The following is a 21,563-nucleotide window of genomic DNA, read 5'->3' as shown; positions in this document are numbered from 1 at the left end:
CACACCGCGGCCTGCTCAGCCCTAAAAGGAAGAGACTGTTAATGCCTGTGACAACTTGGGTGGGCCTCATTATACTGAGTAGAAAAAAAGCCACTTCAAAGCTCACATACTGTGATCCACTTACACAGTGTTCTCTGGAGACAATATCAGAAATGGAAAGTTCAGCTGGGTGTGGTGGGCATGCCTTTTTTCATAGCACTTGGGAGGATCAGGAGCTCAAGGTCTCCCTTGACTATTTAGGCAGTTATAGACCAGTCTAACTTATGTGAGCGTCTTTATTTGAAAGGAAGGAGGGAAGGAAAGAAGAAAAAGGGGGGCGGGGAGATGGCTCAGCAAGTAAAAGTACTTGTCACACAAGTCTGGTAACCTGAGTTCAATTTCTGGAAGCCACAGAAGAAACCTCCTATTTTTTTAAATTTTTTTTTCTCTCTTTCTTTTTTTTTTTTTTTTGGGAGGAGGGGGGAGTTGGGATTCCTTCAAGACAGGGTTTCTCTGTAGCCCTGACTGTCCTGGAACTAGCTCTGTAGACCAGGCTGGCCTCGAACTCACAGAGATCCACCTGCCTCTGCCTCCCAAGCACCGGGATCAAGGGGGTGCACCACTGACAGTACCACCACCCAGCCTCATTTTTTGTTTCTGTTTTTCAAGGCAGGATTTCTCTGTGTAGCCCTGGCTAACCTCCACCTGCTTTGTAGACCAGGCTGGCCTCGGACTCAAAGAGATCTGCCTGCCTCTGCACCCTGAGTGCTGGGATTACAGGTGTGGGCCACTGTGCCCGCCTATGTTTTTTGTTTTGTTTTGTTACTTTAAAAAACATTACAGGACTGAAAAAATGGCTCAGTGCTTCAAAGCACCAGCTACTCTTCCAGAAGATCCAGGTTTTATTTCCAGCAACCACATGGCAGCTCATAACCTTCTGTAACTTCAGTTTCAAGGGATCCAACACAGTCTTCTGGGCCCAAGTACGTGATACATGCAATACACACAGGCAAAAAAAAAACAAAAGAAAAGAAAACAAAAAACCACTCATACACAGCTGGGAGTGGGTGGCCCATTCCTGTGATCCCAGCCCTCAGGGAGGCAGAGGCAGGCAGATCTCTGTGAGCTTGAGGCTAGCCTGGTCTACAAAGCCAGTCCAGGGTCCAGGATAGCTAAGGAAACACAGAGAAACCCTGTCTCAAAAACAAAACAAAACAAAAACATACACATAAAATATAATTTTAAATTTTTAAAAACTTATGTGTATTACGTTTCAAACCTAGACCTGGGACTAGCTGTTGAGGTGCCTATTTACCATATCAAACAGGACCTGGCTCCCAGGCTCTCCCAGCAGCCCTCAGTCCCTCCCCGTTACAGGGTGTGGCTGGCATATTCCCAACTTTACCTTGAACTTGCCAGCTCAGGGACTGGGCTGCCCTTCCCCCAGAGGCTCCTCCCTATATAATCCAGCCATTTTGGTTACCTACCTCTTTGTTAGCTTTGCCTCTGGCTGCTGTACTTGGTTCCCCCCTCTCTTGTCCCCTCCCCCTCTCCCACGTGGTTCAGGGTCATGTCCACTCTGTACTCCTCTAGATGTGTCTGTCTCTGGCTAAGCTCTCCCACATATCTATAGTAAACTTTCTCTTCCACCTTCCACCATACCTAGGTGCACTCATGTCTTTTTTTTTTTTTTTTTTCTTTTTATTTCCTTTTCTTAATGTGTAAGAGTGTTTTACCTGCATGTATGTCTATGAACCACACACATGCAATGCCCAAGGAGGCCAGAAGAGGGTAGTGGATCCTCTGGAACTGGAGTCATAGATAGTTGTTAACTCCGGTCTCTGTAAGAGCATCAGTGCCCTAAACTACTGAGCCATCTCTCCAGTCCAAGAAATAAGTTTTAAAAGTTGTCTTCTGGGTGGAGAGATGGCCTAGCATTTAAGAGCATTGTCTGGTCTTCGAGAGGTCTTGAGTTCAATTCCCAGCACCCACATGGTAGCTCACAACCAGTCTATACTGGGATCTGATGCCCTCTTCTGGCATGCAGGTGTACATGCAGATAGAGCATTCGTCTATATAAGATAAATAAATAGATCTTTTAAAAAATATTTAAAAAAAAAAAGTTGTCTTCTGACTTCCACACATACTCCATGTGCGTGCCTGAGTTTAGACACATAACAATAATAAACTTAAAAAAAGGAAAGAGAACACAGTTCTGATATATAGAAATATAAATCAAAATTCAGAAGCTGTGGGAAGGATTCAGTCATACATTTATGTTCCATACAGCATAAATCTATGGGCTTATGCATAAATAATTCAAAGTTAATGTTTAAAATGGAAATGTCACAGTTAGTAATGACATCGCACTGTATTTAAACCATTTTAGTCAGAAGTAAAAAAAACAAAAAGAGAAAAAATTAAACTGTTAGATACCAATGAGGAGATAATGTAGACACAAATAAGGAAATAAAACAAGCATTGAAATGATGAAGCATTTTAACATTTTTTTCCCCACCTGCCTCAGCCTGGCTTCATGAGCCACCTCACAGGTTTACCATACGTGTGTGTGCTCATATGTGTTCATGTGTGTGTGTGTGAGTGTGCACGGAGACCAGAAGTCAATTTCTAGTGTTGCTCCATCCACCTTTTTAAAGACCATGACTAGGACCTGTCCTCCATTTTGAGTAGGCTGGCTAGCTAGTGAGCCTCAGGAGTCTGCCAGACTCCACCTCCCTCCCTCATGCTCGCCTTACAAAGCTTGCTCAGCTTTTTACATAGATCTGGGGGGAGGGGGATCAAACTCAGGTCCTCATACTTGATTGGCTAGCCCTTTACTGACCGACCTACCTACCCAGCTCTCCGCCCCCCTTTCTTCCTTCCTCCCTTCTTTTTTTCCTTCCTTTCTTCCTTCCCTCCTTTAAGACATTGTGTAGTTGACAGGAATTCACTGTATAGAGGAATCTATTCCGGAACTCACCAGAGATCCACCTGCTTTCTGAATGCTGGGATTAAAGGCATGTGCCACCACACCTGGCCGTTTCTTGCATTTTCCAGATGGGGTTTTATGTGTTCAGTTAGCCTTAAACTTGCAGTGTTGACAAGAACAGCCTTCTGGTCCTTCTGCCCATGCCTGCCAAGTGCTGTGATCACATGGATCAGCCATGCCTGACTTCCCTCACCCTTTTAGAAGGAACCATTTCTACACTACTTCCTGCAGTCATTTTGTTTCATAGTCTTGACTACAGTGAACCTTTAATCCTCTTTCTGTCTCAGGGATTTAGTGAAAAAGCTGCTTAGCATACTTTCAGCAGCCCTATTAATGCTTCCATGCCAGATGCCTAGCGGAGTGCTCCAATAACTGATGCCGAATTGTCTCGGTAAATTCTTTTTCCGCTGCTGTTTGTTTACAAGGCTGTATACAAATAGTTTCCTGTCTGCGCCAGCATTCACAGGCTCGCCCACTTCAGCACAGCATTCACGTCTCTGTGACTGCACTCACATTCACCTCAGCCCCCAGATGGAGGCCGAGGAACATGGAATCATTGCTCTTTTCCTTTTTGGAGGTCACAACAGGATTAAAAACATGGCCTGCAGCATGCTAAACATGTACTCTGTCTCTAAGCTACACCCACAGTGTGACTGTGAGCTCGTGCTCCCTCTCCCTCTCCCCATCCATCCCTTTGCTTCATGTGATGGAAGACCTCATGTACAAACCTACTATGTAAAGAAAGATGGTGTCGATGTTAAACTTGCAGTCATTTTGCTCCCACTCTTCAGTTACTAGGAAGGGTTGTCTTGTCTGGGTCATCACTGAGTTATTCATTTGTGTGTCTTTTTTAAATTAATGTTTTATTGTGTGGGGGTGTTTTGCCTGCTTCTGTATCTGTATACCACATGCATGCAGTGCCCATGGAGTCCAGGAGAGGGCATCAGGTTCCCTGTGACTGGAGTAATTGTGAACCAGCATGTGGGTGCTGAGAATTGAACTTAGGTCCTCCGGAAGAGCAACCAGTGTTCTTAACCACTGAATCATCTCCCCAACCTCTTCCTAATTTAAAAGCAATTTATTAATTAAGGGCTACAGGTGTGGCTCAGTGGCACTCTCTTGGCTCCTGTGTGGAAAGTCCTGGCTTCAGTCTCTTAGCATCACAAATAATAAAATGGGCTGACTTTCACTCTCCAACCCCACATCCCTTGTCACAGCCTTGTGTTGTCGTGTGTTCACTTAAGCACAAGCCACAGAGCATGAGTGACAGGCAGAGGATGCGCTTCCCGGATTAGGTCTTTCTCCTTCCGCTGTGTTCTGGGGATTGCGCTCAGCTCCTCAGGCTGGTGCACAGACACCTTCAGCCCTGAGCCCTTGCAGCGCACATTTATCACGATTTTAGTCATGGACACGGAACCTGTGGCCTCTCAGATATTAGGCAAGTATTGTGCCACTGAGCCACAGCCACAGCCCCCACTCATCTTTGGTTCATTCTTATTTTTAGGGGGAGGGTGACCTGGAACTCAGCTCAGACCAGGCTGAACTCAAACTCAGAGAGATCTACCTGCCTCTGCCTCCCAAGTGCTGGGATTAAAAGTGTACACGTCTGTCTCATTTTTTTCAACATACCAGTGTTTTGTTTTGGTTATCAAGACAGGGTTTCTTTTTGTAGCCCTGGCTGCCCTGGATTCGATTTGTAGATCAAGCTAGCCTTGAACACCTACCTGCCCTGCCTCTTTGAGTGCTGGGACTAAGGGCATGTGTCGCCACTGCCTTGGCTTCAACTTGTTTTAGTATCTAAAAAATTTTCAAGATTTTAAAATTTTACTTTGTGTCTATGAATTTTTTAACTTAAAAAAATTATTTATTTATTATGTATATAATGTTCTGTCTGTATGTGTGCCTACAAACCAGAAGAGGGCGCCAGATCTCATCATAGATGGTTGAGAGCTACCGTGTGGTTGCTGGGAATTGAACTCAGAACCTCTGGAAGAGCAGCCAGTGCGCTTAACCTCTGAGCCATCTCTCCAGCTCATCTATGAATGTTTTGCCTGCATGAATGTGTGCCTGCTGGATCCTCTGGAATTGGGGTGATAGACAGTTGTGAACCACCATCTGGGTACCAGGAATCAAATCTGGGTCCTCTGCAAGAGCAGCAAGTGCTCTTAACCACCAAGCTACATCTCTAGCTTGAATTTACAAAATTTTATAGTGAATATATGACTACTGCAAAACCCGAAATGGTTACCAGTATAGCTTGGTAGCTCACACCTTTAATCTCACTACTCAGGAGGCAGAGGCAGGTGGATCTGTATGACTCTGAGGCAGCCTGGCTTAAATAGAAAAATCAAAGGACAGCCAAGGCTACATAAAAAGACAAATCTTCCTCAAAAATAGATAGATAGATAGATAGATAGATAGATAGATAGATAGATAGATAGATAAAGGGTGGGATGGGTGGGAGGAGCAGGGAGAAAAGAAAAGAAAGAAACCAAGCCTCATCATGTACTACCATGCATAGTCGTGGTTGATTTTTTTTTTTAAATTACATTTATGTGTGTGTGTGTGTGTATGTGTGTATGCCACAGTGCATATGTGTGAAGGTCAGAGGACAATTTGCAGATCCAGGGATCAAATTCAAATTGTAAAGCTTGATGGCAAGTGTCTTTACCCAATGAGCCATCGCCCTCCCCCCCTTTTTGAAATCGTGTCTTGTATAGCCAGCCTGGCTTTAGATTTGCTGTATAGGTGAGCATGATATTGATCCTTTTGCTTCTTCCTCCCCTAAATTACAGGCGTGTAACTACCATGCCCAGTGTGTGTGGTGCTGGGGGTCAAACCCAGGGATTCCTGCATCTAAGCCCACAGCCTACCAGTGAAGCTACATCCCCAACCTTCGGGTGGTTACAGAAGTTCATTACAACGTGCAACAGGCTCGGAGACAACACTTCATTCTAGGCTTAGGTGGCAAAGCCATTAGGGCAGGGAAGCCAAGTGTTTAAATGGTGAAGTGAAGGAGCCACCGCCATTTCAGGCATAAGGAACACCTGACTTTTTTGCCAGTTTCCTTAATTCTACCTGCGGCCAGTGGGGGGTCTTTCTGCCTAACTCTTCTCTGTTTCTTTGGCTCGTCCTGTTGTTTCTTCTTGAAAGCATAGTCTTCCTTAAAGACCTGAAATGTCACCCACCCCATCCCCAGGTGTCAGCCCTCTGGAGTGAAGTTTTGAGTCAGGGTCTCACTTGTTCAGGCTGGCTCCCAGCTTCTGAGCTCCAGCAGCCCCCTGCCTCAGCCTCCTGAACAGCTGGCACTATTGGTAGATGCCTGTGTGCCTGCCAAAATAAAATATCTTTATAATTTTCTAGTTTAACTGCCCTCTTCTTAAGCCACCTATTCCTAATAAGAAGGCATTGTTAGTGCTAAAAATGAAAAAAAGACTAAATTTTAAAAAAAGTTACTTAATTAGGCGTAGTAGTGCGTACCTGTTATCATCCCAAGTGCCTTTAGCCCCAGCACTTGAGAGGCAGAGGCTGGCAGATCGAAGTGGGTTCCAGGGCAGCCAGGGCTACATAGTGAGAAACTGCTCAAAAAAAAAAAAAAAAATCACACACACAAACAATGTTCACATGTAATCTCTTGGGAATTTATGCTGATTGGTTGGGATTTTATTGAAGACTTTTATTTATTTCTCTCCTGTCAGGGTCACATATAGATAGTCTAGGCTGGTCACAAACTCACATTATAGTGGGATGACCTTGAACTGCTTATCCTCTGGCCTCTACGTCCCAGGTGCTAGGCTTACAGGTGTGCATTGCTACACTGACTTGACTGAGAGAGAGAGAGACAGACAGAGCTATCTGATCCTTTTTAAACCAGTATCCTTGATCTATCTGTCCTTTGCAAGCATCTTAGTAACAGTTTCACAGCCTCAGAAACCCTTGCTTTCCCACTAAGCATGGTGCCATCCAAACATGGCACTCCCAGCTGGCTCCTCATGGGTCCCTCCTCAGGACCTACCTGCCTGAACTCCAGACAGCCCAGTGCCCATGCAGAACTGGTGCTTGCTTGATTCAGTCAGTCCTGTCCTCTTCGTTGCTTTGCTTCTAACCGTGGAGGCTGGCTATTTGAATCACTTGCCTAATTTCATTCTTCCCTGTGCATAAGAGCACAGTCCAGGGACTGGTGAGATGGCACAGCAGGTAAGCGTATCTACTGGCCTAATGACTGAGCTCAGTCCCGGGGCCAACTTGCTAGAAGACAAGAGCCGACTCCCACAGGCTGTTTGTTCCCTGACCTCCACGTGTGCTCTGAGGCAGACAGCCCGACTTCCCTTGACACTCAGGAGCATCCAGAGTGTCCCCTTGCTGCTTGTAGGTCTTGTGGCGGAGATGGGAGCCCGTGAACAGCAGTGGTTTTTCTTTCACTGGGCTCTCCAATTCAAAAGACAGGTAGCTTGCCAGTGGAGTGATGGAATCCGGGTGCTTGGGAAGGCAGAGGCAGGAAGATGCCAAATTTCACATCAGCCCAGGCTACATAGTGAGATCCTGTCTCAAACCAAACCCAAACAAACCAAACAAATGCCTAGGCTTAACGGTGTACACCTATAATTCCAATGCTAGAATTCAAGGTCACCTTTGCTCACACGGTTAGTTTGGAGCCATCTGGGGCTACATGAAACCATGTCTCAAAACAGCAGCAAAAGCCAGTCGCGGAAAATGGTAGTGCTCCATTTCTTCCACAGATGTCTCATTTAATCTGACTTCATATGATCAGTCATAAAGGGTATTAACTGTTTACCATTCCCAGGCTGGTGAAATGGCTGTGGGAAAGGGCTTTTGCTTCTAAGCTTGTTGATCTGAGTTTAATCCTGCCAGGAACCAGCAAGATGAAAGGAGAGAACCACCTCCTGACCACACTCACACACGTGCACATGACATACATATACACGAACACACACAATGAATGAGTGAGTGAATGAATGAATGAATGAATGACTAAATGTAAAAATAAAGAATATACCGTTCTTTTAATTTTGAGAGATCACTTTCACAGCTTACTGTTGTAGGCATTTTTACTTTTATTCACTTGAGACGAGGCCTCACTATGTAGCCTTGACTGGCCTGCAACTTGCACCACCATGCTGGCTCTTGTTTTTCTCGTCACATTTATAAGGCAGCCTTCCTGTACGTGTCCTTGCCAGTGCATAGGCTGTTTCTGAAAGGACAATAGGAAACTGGAGTCCTGCTCCTGCGCTTGAGATTTGCCATTTTTCACCTTCCAAAGATTGTAGAATATGGATTAAGAAATACATACAATAAAAAATAATGTTTGTTTTGAGCCAGGGTGCCATGTAACCCAGCCTGGCCTCAAATTTGACACGCAGCTGAAGATGACCTTGAGTTCTGATCTTCCAACCTCCACCTCTAAGGTGTTAGGTTAAACAGATTTCTGTTCATGTCTCTCTGTGTATGTGTCTGTGTGAATGTATGAACATATGTGTGTACATGCTTGTGGGGGCCGGAAGAGAATCAAACCCTCGGAGCTGGACCTACAGGCGTTTACGATCCACACGCACTGTCGGGCTAGGATCTGAGCTCCACTTTTAAATGCTGAGCCAATTATGCCAACTTTAAAAATAAGTAAATAAACAGGGGTGGTGGCACACACCTTTAATCCCAGCATGTGGGGAGATAGAAGCAGGAGGATCGAAGTGAGTTTGAGGCCAGCCTGGTCTACAAAGCAAGGATAGCCAAGGCTACATAGAGGAACCCTGTCTCAAAACACCAATCAATACATAAATAACCAAACTACACTGATGTTGTTGTGTTGTCCTTTGTTCTTAGCTTGAGGTGTCCACATGGTTTAGGTGACTAAGAAAAGGAGGCCAGGAGCTGGGAATGTGGCTCACATCATAGGGTACATACCTAACACACATGAAGCCCTAGGCTGCATCTCCAGCTGCATACACTGGACCTGGTAGCTTGTAGCCTGCAGCTAGTCTTGGGGCTATTTTGTGGGTTCTTCTTTTTCCCACCCCTTATCTCCCTCCCCCTTCAACCCTATCACTAAATAGGAGAGAAAAAAGGATAAAAAATGGGGGGAGATTAATCTCTGAATCTAATATTTCTTCTTGTTTCTTCTTTGAGTATGACTACTAACAAACTACAACCAACTCCCCTGAACGACTAACAACCATCAACCCTTCCTATTGGGGGCTCAGAAAAGTTCCCAGAATTCCAAGTGCCAACACACCCAGCTCTGTGTGTATGTTTAAGATCTGTATTTATTTTACATGAGTGTTCTGTCTGCATGTACACTTGCACGCCAGAAGAGGGCACCAGATCTCATTATAGATGGTTGGGAACCACCTTGTGGTTGCTGGGAATTGAGCTCGACCTCAAGAAGAGCAGACAGTACTCTTAACCTCTGAGCCATCTCTCCATGCCCCTTCCCCACCACCCCCCAGCTGTGTTTTTTTAAAGAAACTAAAATCCCAGAATTCTCCCTACAATAGCCCACTCCTATGTTCCCAGTACTTGGCGAGTAGAAGCAAGGTGAGTTCAAGATCACCTCTGGTTACACAGTAAATTCAAGACTGCTCTGGGCTATGTGAGACTTTGTCTCAAAACAACAACAACAACAACAAAAGAATGCAAGATGCTGTGGCACCTCCCTTTAACCTAGCACTTGGGAAGCAATGACATATGATTCTCTGGGAGTTTGAGGCCAGCCTGGTCAATGTAATGATATTCAGGGCAGTCAGGATTTCACAGTGAGACCCTGTATCAAAACTACCAATTCCAAAAAAACAAAACAAACAAATAAAAGGAAAACATGGAGCCAGGCATGATGGTGCATGCCTGTAACGCCAGCACTCAGGGAGGCAGAGGCAGCTGGATCTCTGTGAGTTCGAAGCCAGCCTAGTCTACAAAGCAAGTCCTGGATATCCAGGCCTACACAGAGAAACCCTGTCTTAAAAAACCAAAAAAGGAAAAGAGGGATGAAGCTGTAGCTCAGAGTTTGAGTGCTATGGTTAAGGGTATGCAGGGTTCAGTCCCCAGAACCACACACACACACATGGGAACAGTACGGTTTAGCATCTTGAGATCTGTACTTAGATCAACAGAGTTTCCTGAGAATTGCCAAAAAGAGGAAACCTAGCTAGACACACATGTGAGCTGATTCAAGGGAGGCCTTCTCTTTCTCTGTGTTCTGCTCCTGGTTGGCAGTAGGAGATGAGTCTCCACTTTGGAGTAGGAGCAATATACCCATCCTCTGACTGAACTACACTGGATAAATTAGTAGTACCTAATGGGGATGACCAACAGAGGTACCCTGCCAACAGTCCTTCCCCACCTGGCTGCTCCTGGGCGTCCCTAGAAGAACACCAATCCTGATCCTAACTCAGCCTCCATCCTGCAGGGCTATTAGATAGTATGGGGCATGGGATCAGCCTGTATAAGCTGTGGCAGGACCTGCTGCAGTCATTGGTGCCCTGAAATGCGTTTACTGAAGGCTTTACAACCCCTTAGGTCTGCCTGGGCTTATGGAGACCTCCCAATGATCAGATGTCCCAGCAGCTGGCCAGGAGCTTTTGTTGATCACATCCTCAGGTGTCCCCCTACCAGGTAGGTCCGGAAAATGTGGACCTTGAGGACAGATGGGTGCTGGGATTAAAGACACCATGCCAGCCGTGGGTTGTTTTGTTTTCTGGTGGGTGTTTGTTTGTTTCAAGATGGGGTTTCTCTGTGTAGCCTTGGCTGTCCAGGGCTCACTTTGTAGACCAGGCTGGCCTGGAACTCACAGCGATCCACCTGCCTCTGCCTCCTGAGTGCTGGGATTAAAGGCATGCAGCACAGCTCTGGCTGTGTTTTTAAATGAAACCAAAATCCCAGAATCCTCGCTACAGTAGCCCATTCCTGTTCTCCCAGCACCTGGTGGGTGGGAAGCAAGGTGAGTTCAAGGTCGCTTCTTGTTCCACAGTGAATTCAGGACCACCTTGGGCTATGTGAGGTTCTGTTTCAAATTCCTGGTACTCTCTGGCTCATGCGCAGTATGTTTAGTTTTTTGTTGTTATTTTTGAGACAAGGTCTCATTCTGTTGCTCAGTCTGGCCTTCTACCAGGTCAGTCCTCCTGCTTCAACCTCCCAAATGCCAGTATTGCATGTCTGAGCCACCATACTTGGCTTGGTATATGAAGCTTAAGGGTGCTTGCCTCACATCAGGGAAAGATGCTCTGGCTTCTGACAGGTGATGATGGCAGCCAAGCTCAGGCTGGAGTTTCCTGCCTGGAGTGTAAGGTTTCCAGAGCTTTAAAGATAGAATCCAGAATGTGAGCATGCCACCTCTCATTTGGTTCTCTTTGCTTTGCCAAAAACAATTACACTTTAAACAGCTCAAATGTTCCTTCCTTGTGTTCCTGGTGCTGCACTTGCTGAAGCTTTGCTTTTCTCCAGGCCCTGACCTCACCTCGGGGCCTTGCTGTTGACCCCCTGCCTAGTGCAGTTGCTGACTTTTCCCCTGGTTATCTTCCCCATACAGCCCGCTGCACCGCCCCGCCCGGCTTAGGTTCTTGGACTTAGTGAGGCGCCTGGCATGACTCATTGTTTGACTTTCCTTGTGTCCAACTCATTACCTTTGATAGGAATACCTCTTGACCTTCAAGAAGTGAGAACTCTGGCCTCAGGACTCAGCAGACTGTACACAGGTTTCCTTTGTGGTAAAAGATCCAACAAGAAAGCGCATGACTGTAACCCTTGAAGGGTGGAGACTGAGCTTGAGGCCAGCCTGGGGTGCATTGTTAGACCCTGTCTCAAGAAAACAAAAACATGGGGCCAGAGAGGGAGATCAGCAGTTAAGAGCAGTTGGTGCTCTTCCAGGGGACCAAGGTTCAATTCCCAGCAACCACATGGCAGCTCACCACCTCATATAACTCTGTTATCCTAGCACTGGAGGGGTGAAGGAGGCAGGATCATGAGTTCAAGGCCAGCCTTGACTATTTAACAAGTTTGAGGCCAGCTGGACTATGTAAGGCCCCGTTTCAGAACAAATAAACAAACATTTTTATTGTCTTCTGAAGTGGCTGTGACTCTTTTACCAGTAAGGAAACTGAGGCGTAGTCAAATCAGACGATTGTCCCAGGTCACACGTACTTAGGAGCAAAGCTGTGCCTCCAGGACCTCCCTTCACTTAAGATTTCATTTGTTTTTGAGACAGGGTTTCTCTGTGTAGCCCTGGCTGTTCTGGAACTCGATTTGTAGGCCAGTAGGAACTTGAACCTGAGATCCACCTGCCTCTGCCTCCTAAGCACTGGTATTAAAGACCTGAGTCACCACTACCAGGCCCACTTAAAATTATTTTAAATTAGCCCTCGGGAACCTAGTCTTCCATAGTGAATTCCCAGCCAGCCAGGACTGAATAGTAAGACCATGTCTCAAGGGGGGAAAAGTTTTGTTGAAATTGGAATCCAGATCTTATATGACATACTTTTTCTATCCCAGAATGGGAACCCACAACAGACCAAACTAATGATCATACCAGAGGCCAACTTGGCAGACCAGTGAGTTTTTCTTGAGGTTACTAACATGGATATGGGTGAGAGGTCACTTTCAGGGTCAGAGAAGACTCAAGAGCAGCTGCAAGCCCACCCTGGCTGGTAGAAGCCCTGGCTCTGATGTTCTCTCTTTGCACAGCACATAGGAAGACGGCTACGATTCTCCTGAGCACCTGGCTGGTCAGGCTCCTTCCCCAGGAGGTGTTTAAAGCTGGGAAGGATCCTTCCAGAATCTTTCAAGTTTCCACTTTGCCTCCCCATCCCTCCTGGAGAGAATGTTTCAATTCAGAGAAAAGTGCTCTAAACAGATCTCTTGGAGTCCATTCGTGAGGATGGCTTCCCTCTCCCATCCGAGTGCCTGACTCATGAGCACATGGGGCTTGGAGTGGTGCGTGGGTTTGTTGTCATCAGTCTTGGTCACCATGTGGCCTTGTGAAGTGGGTGTAAGCACTGGTGCATTAGAGGAGGAATGTGCTGGCTGCTGATCTTGTACAACCAAGGTACGAGCCTTTCTTTCCTGCCGCTTAGAAGTCTTCCAAACATTAGTGCCCAAGAATCAGAACACAAACTGAGCATGATGGTGCATGCCTCTAATCCCAGCATTTGGGAGGTTGAGGCAGGTGGATCTCTGAGTTCAAGGCCAGTGTGTTCTACATAAGTGAGTTTCAAGGCTACATATGGAGACTGTGAGATATTTCTTTCCTTAAGGATTTATTTATTTTATGTAGATGAATACTGTATCTACATATACACTTGCATGCCAGAAGAGGGCATCAGATCCCAGTATAAATGGTTGTGAGCCACTATGTGGTTGGTGGGAATTGCTCTTAACTGCTGAGCCATCTCTCCAGCCCCCATCTGTGAGTTATTTCAGTGACAGACCTGACCATGTGGTTTTGAGGAGGACTGTGGAAAAACTTTGGAACTTTGGCCAGGAAAACCATTGAATTTTGAGATCTCAATGAGCTGTTCTGTAGGAGCTTGGAAGATAAGAATGTTGAGGGCAGTGCAGATGATGGAGGCGTGGCATGTGACCTTTCAGAGGGAAGCAGACACTCTACCAGTCCTTTTGTGTGATAAATCTGTGGTGTCTGGCCAAATGGAGCCAAAGAGTTGGCCATGACTAACAAGAGACCAGAACCACTGAAATAAAACCTTTGTTTGCTGGGACAATTGGTGCTGGTTAGCTGGAGCTGAGAAATTGGTGATTAAGAGACCAGCATCACTGAGGTGAAATCTTCTGGGAAGTGCCTTCTCAGGCTCAGCAGGCAGAAGCTGTGTTCCAGAGGTAGCCACATTGGTACCTCTTGCTGGCAGCCAAACTTGGTAATATAAGAGTCACTGAAGTGGTTCTGGTTTTAAGGCATCTTGGAGAGATGAGGTTTGGCACTGTGTGAGGCCAGTGGCAGTTGAAGGCCCATGACTGACCGGGTCCTGCAGAGAAGCTGAGGCTTGGCATCACGAAGTGAGGGAACTCGGAGTGGCGGCTATAAGTGAAAGTGCAGCCCAGTTGCCGCAGAAGACCTCAGCGTTTTGGAGATGCCAGTACCTGGGACGGCCACCAAGAAACCTCACGAACAGCAGCATTGGTGGAGCCTGCCTGAGCTTAGAAGACAAGCTGTGTGTGCTGCAGAGGACAGAGCTGGGGAGTGACCCGAGCCCTGTGGAGGAGCCCAGAAGATAGTGGATCCCAGGCATTGGACATTGAGTTATTTACACAGATTTGCTTTGTTCAGATTGTGACAGTACTCTGTTTCTTCCTTCTTTTTTTTTCTTGAGACACGGTCTCTGTATAGTCTTGGCTAGAACTCTCGCTGAAGGCGAGGCTGGCCTCAAAAATCACAGATCAAAGAAAGAGAAAGATTTTGGAGTTCTACAGAGAATTTGTATTTTAAGAGAGGCGATATTTTTAAAGAGACAACTTTTGCAGTGTTTGAATTTGTAAGGCTTTGGGACTTTTAAAGTTTGTGGTATGTTTTACATTGTGACATTTTTGTTAGTGTGTAACTTTGGGGATGAGCAAGAAAGGAAAGGCTGTAACTTAATAGTGATGTGTCTGTGTGTCAGGTTGACAAGGAGTCAGCTGTCCTGGCTAATCTTATGTCAACTTGACAAAAGTTGGTCATTGAAGAGGAGGGAACCTCAGTTAAAAAAGAAAAAAATGCCTACAGAAGATTGGGCTGTAAGCGAGGCAGGCGAGGGGTTGTGGCACACAAACAAAAAAGATTGGGCTTAAACAAGCCGCTGGTGCATTTTCTTAGTTAGTGATGAGTGGTGCTGTCTTGGGCTGGTGGTCCTGGGTTCTCTAAGAAAGCAGGCCAAGCACCCCCTTGGTCCCAGCACTCAGGAGGAAGAGGCAGATGGATCTCTGAGTTTGAGGCCAGCCTGGTCTACAGAGTGAGTTCAAGGACAACTAGGGCTGTCTCGAAAAACCAAAAAAAAAAAAAAAAAAAAGAAAAGAAAAATAGGGCCAGGCTGAGAAAACCATGAGGAGCAAACCAGTAAGCAGCTCTGCTCCATGCCTCCAGGTTCCTGCCCTGTTTGTGCCCTATCATGACTTCCTTCAATGATGGACTATGCTGAAATGTAAGCTAAATAAACTCTTTCCTTCCCACCTTGCTTTTGATCCTGGTGTTTCATCATAACTAAGACAGAGACCTTGTCTCCAAACAAACAAACAAACAAAAAAACAGGATAAGTGAGGCGGCTCAGAGGTAAAGTGCTTGCCATGCACAGCCTGACAAAGGTAGCCGGACAACCAGAGTTAAATAGCCTGACCCCACATTAAGGTAGAAGAAAAGTGCTGTCTCCACAGAGCTGCTCTCTTAACCCCGTACGCTGTGGCAGGTGTGCATTCAGACACATGCAAAATAGGGATTCATAAAGAATTTGTTTTATGTTATCAAAAAAAAAAAAAAAGAAGGAAGGAAATAAAAACTATAATTTGCCTTGTGGCCTTACCCGTTTCTTATCTTATACAGCGACCATAGCTAAGCTCTGGAATGTGCTCAGAATGATGGCTAATAAGGATTTAGAAGCTGAAATCCACCCCTTGAAGAACAGGGACAGAAAACCACAGGGAAACCTGGGAAACCAATCGAAAAACGAACCTGACTCGAAGAGCAAGCCTCTGCAGGCCCGACTGTCCCGATGCCGCACCGTGGCGTTTTTCCTCTCCTTGTTTACCTGCCTCTTCGTGGTGTTTATCGTCTCTTTCATCATCCCATGTCCAGAACGACCTCCGTCGCAGGCCATGTGGAGGCTTGACTACAATGCTGCAGGTGAGCTTGCCTGGGCCTCTTTCCCACAGGGTTCCAGACCCCTCCTCGGCGGCACTGTCCAGTGGACTTTGACAGTCAGCCAGAAGTGGCTACTGGGTCGACCTCTGAACTTGGAGACTTTAGGAGCCTGTAGGAGAACTGGAAGCACTGTCCTGGCCAGGTACGTAGGCAAAGGCAGATTAGTCTACCTAATGGAAACAGTTGAATGAGACACAACCGCCTGAGAGATTAGATACAGCATCACCCGCTGTGGGGAGCTGGGCGGCTGGACGTCCTGAGGGCTCCAGATGGGAAGCTGGCCCAGTCACACTTTATTTCCGTCCCAGGAAATTAGCCTTTATGAAAACCACTGAAAAGCCTTCTAATTTTTAATTTAATTTAATTTTTTTTTATTTAGAGACAAGTTCTCACTTACCTCAGGGTGGCTTCAGATATACTGTGTAGCGAGGCTGGTCTTGAATTCCTGCCTCACACCCTGACTGCTGGGATTACAGGAGTGGGCTACCACATCTGGCTCCATGCGACATAGGAGACTGAACCCAGGGCTTCATGAATGCTAGGAAATCCCTCTACCAACTGAGCTACAGCCCGGTTCCAGTCTTTAGTAAATATATTTCCAAGTATTCACTTTACTTTTGTTGTAAAGGGACTTTTTAATGAATTTAATTTGGGCTCATTGCCCCCACCATCAGAGCACAAGGGTTCCAGTCTGCTGAAGCTTGTCTTCATTTTCGCTTTCCAAGTATACATCCTGATGAATTTGAGGCGGTCTCTCCTTATGTTTTTTTTTTTTTTTTCCTTGTTTTGGGTCTCAATGCCCAATTTATGTAATGCTAGATATACTGTGTCTGTCTGTCTGTCTGTCTGTCTGTCTGTCTATGTGCAAAGCAAATACTCTAAAAACTAGGCTACATCTCTAGCTATTTTGGTTTTGATTTTATTTATCTATTTATTTTTGGTTTTTCTTTTTTTTCTGTTTGTGTGTGGGGTTTTTTTGTTTGTTTGTTGTAGCCAGGCCGTCCTTGAACTCACAGCCTGCCTCTGCCTCCCTAGTGCTGGGATTAAAGATGTGTGACACGCCTGGTTTTTTGGTTTTTCAAAATAAGGTTTCTCTATGTTGCCCTATCTGTCCTCAACTCCCTCTGAAGACCAGGGTGGCCTCAAACTTAGAACTCCCCCTGCCTCTGCCTCCTGAGTGGTTGATCAAAGGCCTGTGCTACCACTGCCTGGCTTTATTTGGTGGGTGGGGGAGGGTTAGTATTGTTTTCAGGTTTATTTTATGTATATGATGTTTACACATGCATGCCTGGTACCCGTACATGTTCTAAGAGGGCATTGGAGCCCCCAGAATTGGAGTAACACACAGCTGTGAGCCACCATGTGGGTGCTGGGAACTAAACCCAGGGCCTCTGCAAGAGCAACAGCATGTTTAGCTGTACTTGTTAAGCTGTTATTACTCCAGCCACTGAGCTTTAGGCAGGATCTGTCTATGAAACTGTTGCTGGCCTAGAATGTTGCCTAGACCGGCCTCTAACTTGTTATATAGCTGAGGACGTGACCTCATCCTAAACCTCCTGCCTCCACTTCTTAGTACAGAAAGCTGCACTTAGCTAATAATAGTGGCATTAAGCATCTTCTTAAGGTCTGTTCATCACTTGTACATTTTAGGAGGAGTGGCTCTGAAATCCTTTGCCTGCTCTCTAACTAGCTGATTGCTTTATTGTTGGTGGGTCTTTATATGTTGGGTACTGATTGCTAATCCTGTATACGATTTCTGAATTTTCTTCCTACCATACATTGTCCTGTGTGTCCTTTAGCTCATAGGAGCTTCTATTTTGATGAAATCCAGTTAACCTTTTCCTTTTGTTATCTGTGTTTTAGATATCATTCCTTCCCTGTGTTTCTTTGCAGTATTTTCTTTCTCCCCCCCCCCCTTTGGTTTTTTTGAGACAGGGTTTCTTTGAGTGGCCCCGGTTGTCCTGGAACTAGCTCTGTAGACCAGGCTGGCCTAAAACTCACGGAGATCCTCCTGCCTCTGCCTCCCAAGTGCTGGGATTAAAGGTGTGCACCACCACTGCCTGGCTTGTATATTGTAGTTTTAACTGTTTAGGATCTGATCCATTTTTCTCCCTCACCCTTTGCATGTTTGTTTTTATGAGAGCTCATCAGATGAGCCCTTGAATGGAAGGAAGCACCAGGCCTCGCAAGGATGAAGCATGGCTGTGGGGATCCCATGCTGGCCTTCGAGGATTCTCTTCTGAACAGATGTTCAGATTGATTCCACTTTATTTCCTTATTTGTTTGGAGGCAGGGTCATTCTTTGTAGCCCTGGCCGACCTGGAACTGTCTATGTAGCTAGGCTGGCCTCAGACTTAGAGAGACCTGCCTGCCTCCGAAGAAACGGCTTGTTCTGGTAAGGAAGACCCTGCTCTTACTGGGGGCAGGGGACCTCACGGTGACAGACTGTATAGTCGGAACACCAGGCCACTCAGAGCATGGCAGGCACCCCCCACGGAACATAATTTGTGGCTTTCTTTTTCAGTCACGTATGATTTTCTGGCTATGAGAGACATAAACAAGGACAAGATCCAGGACGTTCTCTTTCTTTACAAAAACACCAACGGCAGTAACAATTTCACCAGATCCTGTGCTGATGAAGGTAATTCCTGTTCTAACACGTTGGTCCCATGGGAAAAGGGAGCTTTGTCCCGGCTCACATTCTCATTTGGGGCCTCCATCTTTTTTTTTTTCCCCCCAATAGAATAGGCTAGGCAATACTGTCAGCTCCCTTACTCCACCTGGGACCAACACCAGTGCCCCATGAGGCTCAGGGCTCAGGGGATAATAGAGGAAAATAGGCCCAGAATAAGGAAGACAGGAAGGGGAAGAACACAGTCTGAGACTAACCAAGTGCCACCTCTACCCTTCAGGCTTTTCCACTCCCTGTGCCTTCGTGGCTGCTGTGTCAGGGGCCAATGGCAGCGTGCTCTGGGAGAGGCCTGTGGCCCAAGATGTCACCCTTGTGAAGTGTGCCATGCCACAACCATCAGACGATGAGTTGTCTTCTGCCTGTATCCTTGTGGGAGGACCAGGTTCTTTCATCGCAGTCAGCTTGTTCACAGGTCAGCCGCGTGGTAAAGGTTCTTGATGGTTCTCATTGGAGGGGTCAGCCTTGGCCCTCCCCCGAAGGGTTGCTGACTGGATAGGAATCCCTCAGAGCGAGGGCGCGACCACTTGGAAGCCAATGCTGTCAACGCTTTCAGCTGCCCCGCCATGTTGCAGTTGTGCCTTTGCAACCACAATTTGCATCTTGCTATGGAAGCTAGCAGAAACGACTAGTGTCACCTACCATGAGGTAATAGGGATCATGTGGAGGGCCTTGGCTCCTGGGGGCTTGGAGGTTTGGACTAAGCCTGCTGGTGCTCCTCTTCTCCTAGAGCAAGTCTCTGAGCCTTGACCTAGGCCAGAGGGAGAAAGGTACACCCACCCAACTTTCGTGTGGGTTTGTAGGGATCCGAGCTCTGGTCTTTACACTTGCATGGCAAGTGCTTTAACCACTGAGGCTCTTGTTTTAGTTTTTTGCAAGCTCACGATGTGCAGCCCAGACTGAACTGGAACTTAGAATGTAGCTCAGACTGCCCCTCCACTTGCAGTAGGCCTTACAGATGCTGAGATTACAGGCACGGGCTGCTGTACCCAGCTGCTTTTTCAAGAGGCTGCCTAGTTGTATTTGCTCCTCAACAAGGATTTCAGGCTGCTTGGACACAGTTCTGTCTCTAAGCGGCCTCAAGGTCCCGAGGATGGATGCCCTCATGTGAGTACCATTTATTTGTCAAGAAGAGGATTTGGAGCTCTGTGTCTTTGGTTTTAGGGGAAACCCTATGGAGCCATTCCAGCAGCTTTGGTGGGAATGCGTCCATCCTGAGCCCTCTGCTTCAGGTGCCTGACGTCAACAGTGATGGTACCCCAGACCTACTAATCCTCGCCCGGGAGGGACAGGAGGTAATCAGCACAGTTCTCAAGTTCCCCATTCCCACTTACCTCCTAGTCCCTTCTCTGCTTCCTCAGCCACTTCTCCCTAGAGAGAGGTCATGTGATCACCCAGCAGGGGTCCTCCCAGGACACTCTGTCCTGAGGTCCACACATGCAGCATGCTGGGAGGCTCCACCTCTGCAGGCAGCTTTGCTGGCCTTTCCCATGAGTGGCAGAATGCACATGGCCTATGTGTGAGTTGGTGTGAGCTTTGGGCCCACAGCTGCCATGTCTCCCAGGTAGGCTATGCAACACAGTCACACAAGCTCCCTCTTGGTCCCTCTCTTCTAAGTACTTTCTCTCCCAACCCAAAGAGTGTCTCCTGTACAGCTCCTTAAAGTTCTCCTCGCTCTCCATGGAGCGGCTTCTACCTCCCCCCTGTTGCCCTTTGTCACTGCAGGTCAGTGGAGCTATCTATTCAGGCAGCACCGGGAACCAGATTGGTCACAGAAGCAGCCTTGGTGTGGATACAGACGGTGTCGCCCTCCTTCACGTGACCAAAACGGGTGCTCACTATGTTCTCCTGCCCTGTGGTATGTTGGATGCCACAGTCTCAAGATGGGCTTCTCTCCTGAAGTCATGCTAGGCTGATCATGGGTTCAGGGCTAGAGAAAGAAGCATGCAAAGAAATTGGTGACCGGCCACCTTGCGGCCACTCCTGTTCATGAATTCATGAGTGACACTTAATAGTCAGGAAGCCCAAGGGCTAGGACAGGTGTGGCACACCATGGTTCCAGAAGTGGGGCTGATGGGTGCACCTGGTCCCCATGGTGACTGAGTTCCTCTTTATTTTGAATAGCAAGTGCTCTCTGTGGCTTCTCTGTGAAGAGTCTCTATGAGAAAGTGACTGGGAAAGAAAGCCAGTTTAAGGAGGACTCCTACTGGGAGAACAAGCTCAATCGCTCCGCCAACCGGAGGCTTCTGCACAGGTTTGTGCAGACAGGTTTGTGACACACAGGCCTCGGTTAGGGAAGGCCTTGTGTGAAGCACAGGCCAGCTGGGCTAGGGCCTCGAAGTACCATGAGGTCATCATTTAAGTACATCACTCAGAAATGAGACGTGAGCAAGCAAAAGCAGAGAAAGAATTGAGAAGGCTGGGTGGCTCAGGGATAGAGTGCTTGCCCAGCATGTCTGAGCCCCTGGCTCTTATCCCCCAGGAGAAAAGAAAAATATCAAATGGGTAGATCATCCTTGTTCCATAAACAGCATGTTGTCTATACTTTCAAGCCTGGGAACTGAGTGGCATAGGGCTATACTGTGGGGGCCTGAGGGAAGCAGTCCCAAACAGGCCTGTCTTGGTGAGGGGTTCATCCTGAAGACTACATATGCCTGCCCCCACTCCCTGTCTAGCACTGGAGCAGTTCGCTACCTGATGAACGTCCCAGGGAAAGCTGGCCAGGACCTGCTACTTGTGAGCTCGGAGGCCTGTATGTTGCTGGATGGACAGGACCTGGTGCCCAGGTGGACCCTTGATGCAGCTCAGGTTCTGAGGTATGTGCAGTTGCTCCTGAGCTTGAGTGGGGAGACACCCCTGCTCAGGACCTCAGCCTGTCCTGCTAGCTGGCAGGGGTGATGGACGGTGGGCCTGAAGGCCTGTGTCCTTCTGCTGGAGACCTCTTGCCTCTGCTGGGATCTGTCCCTTATCCCTGAAGGGGCTGCCGAAACTACTGGTCACAGGGACCAGCCCCTCATGCTGGGTCCAGGTGTAGCTAGCCCCATCCTAACCCGGGA

The 21,563-nt window shown here is 47.1% G+C and overlaps 1 protein-coding gene across 3 annotated transcripts in view; it reads left to right on the top strand.

Annotated features, from left to right (window-relative positions):
* The window catches only part of Fam234a (family with sequence similarity 234 member A), a 35,510-nt gene that overhangs the window by 11,676 nt on the left and 2,271 nt on the right, over positions 1–21,563 (top strand). For 2 of the 3 annotated variants that reach the window (XM_055604693.1, XM_055604691.1), the window contains exons 2-8: positions 15,501–15,800; positions 18,343–18,459; positions 18,731–18,922; positions 19,672–19,802; positions 20,233–20,365; positions 20,632–20,761; positions 21,183–21,323. In XM_055604693.1, the coding sequence (XP_055460668.1) occupies positions 15,533–15,800; positions 18,343–18,459; positions 18,731–18,922; positions 19,672–19,802; positions 20,233–20,365; positions 20,632–20,761; positions 21,183–21,323 (1,112 nt within the window). In that variant the 5' untranslated portion in view covers positions 15,501–15,532. Of the gene's footprint in view, positions 1–10,498; positions 10,595–15,500; positions 15,801–18,342; positions 18,460–18,730; positions 18,923–19,671; positions 19,803–20,232; positions 20,366–20,631; positions 20,762–21,182; positions 21,324–21,563 lie in introns of all 3 variants that reach the window. The other variant, XM_055604692.1, reaches the window with a different exon arrangement.

This window comes from Psammomys obesus, unplaced genomic scaffold (genome assembly GCF_907164565.1).
Source record: "Psammomys obesus unplaced genomic scaffold, mPsaObe1.curated_primary_1811, whole genome shotgun sequence".
NCBI classification, from domain to species: domain Eukaryota; kingdom Metazoa; phylum Chordata; class Mammalia; order Rodentia; family Muridae; genus Psammomys; species Psammomys obesus.
Note: the sequence above shows the minus strand (reverse complement) of the source record. Positions and strands in the feature narration are given on the sequence as shown.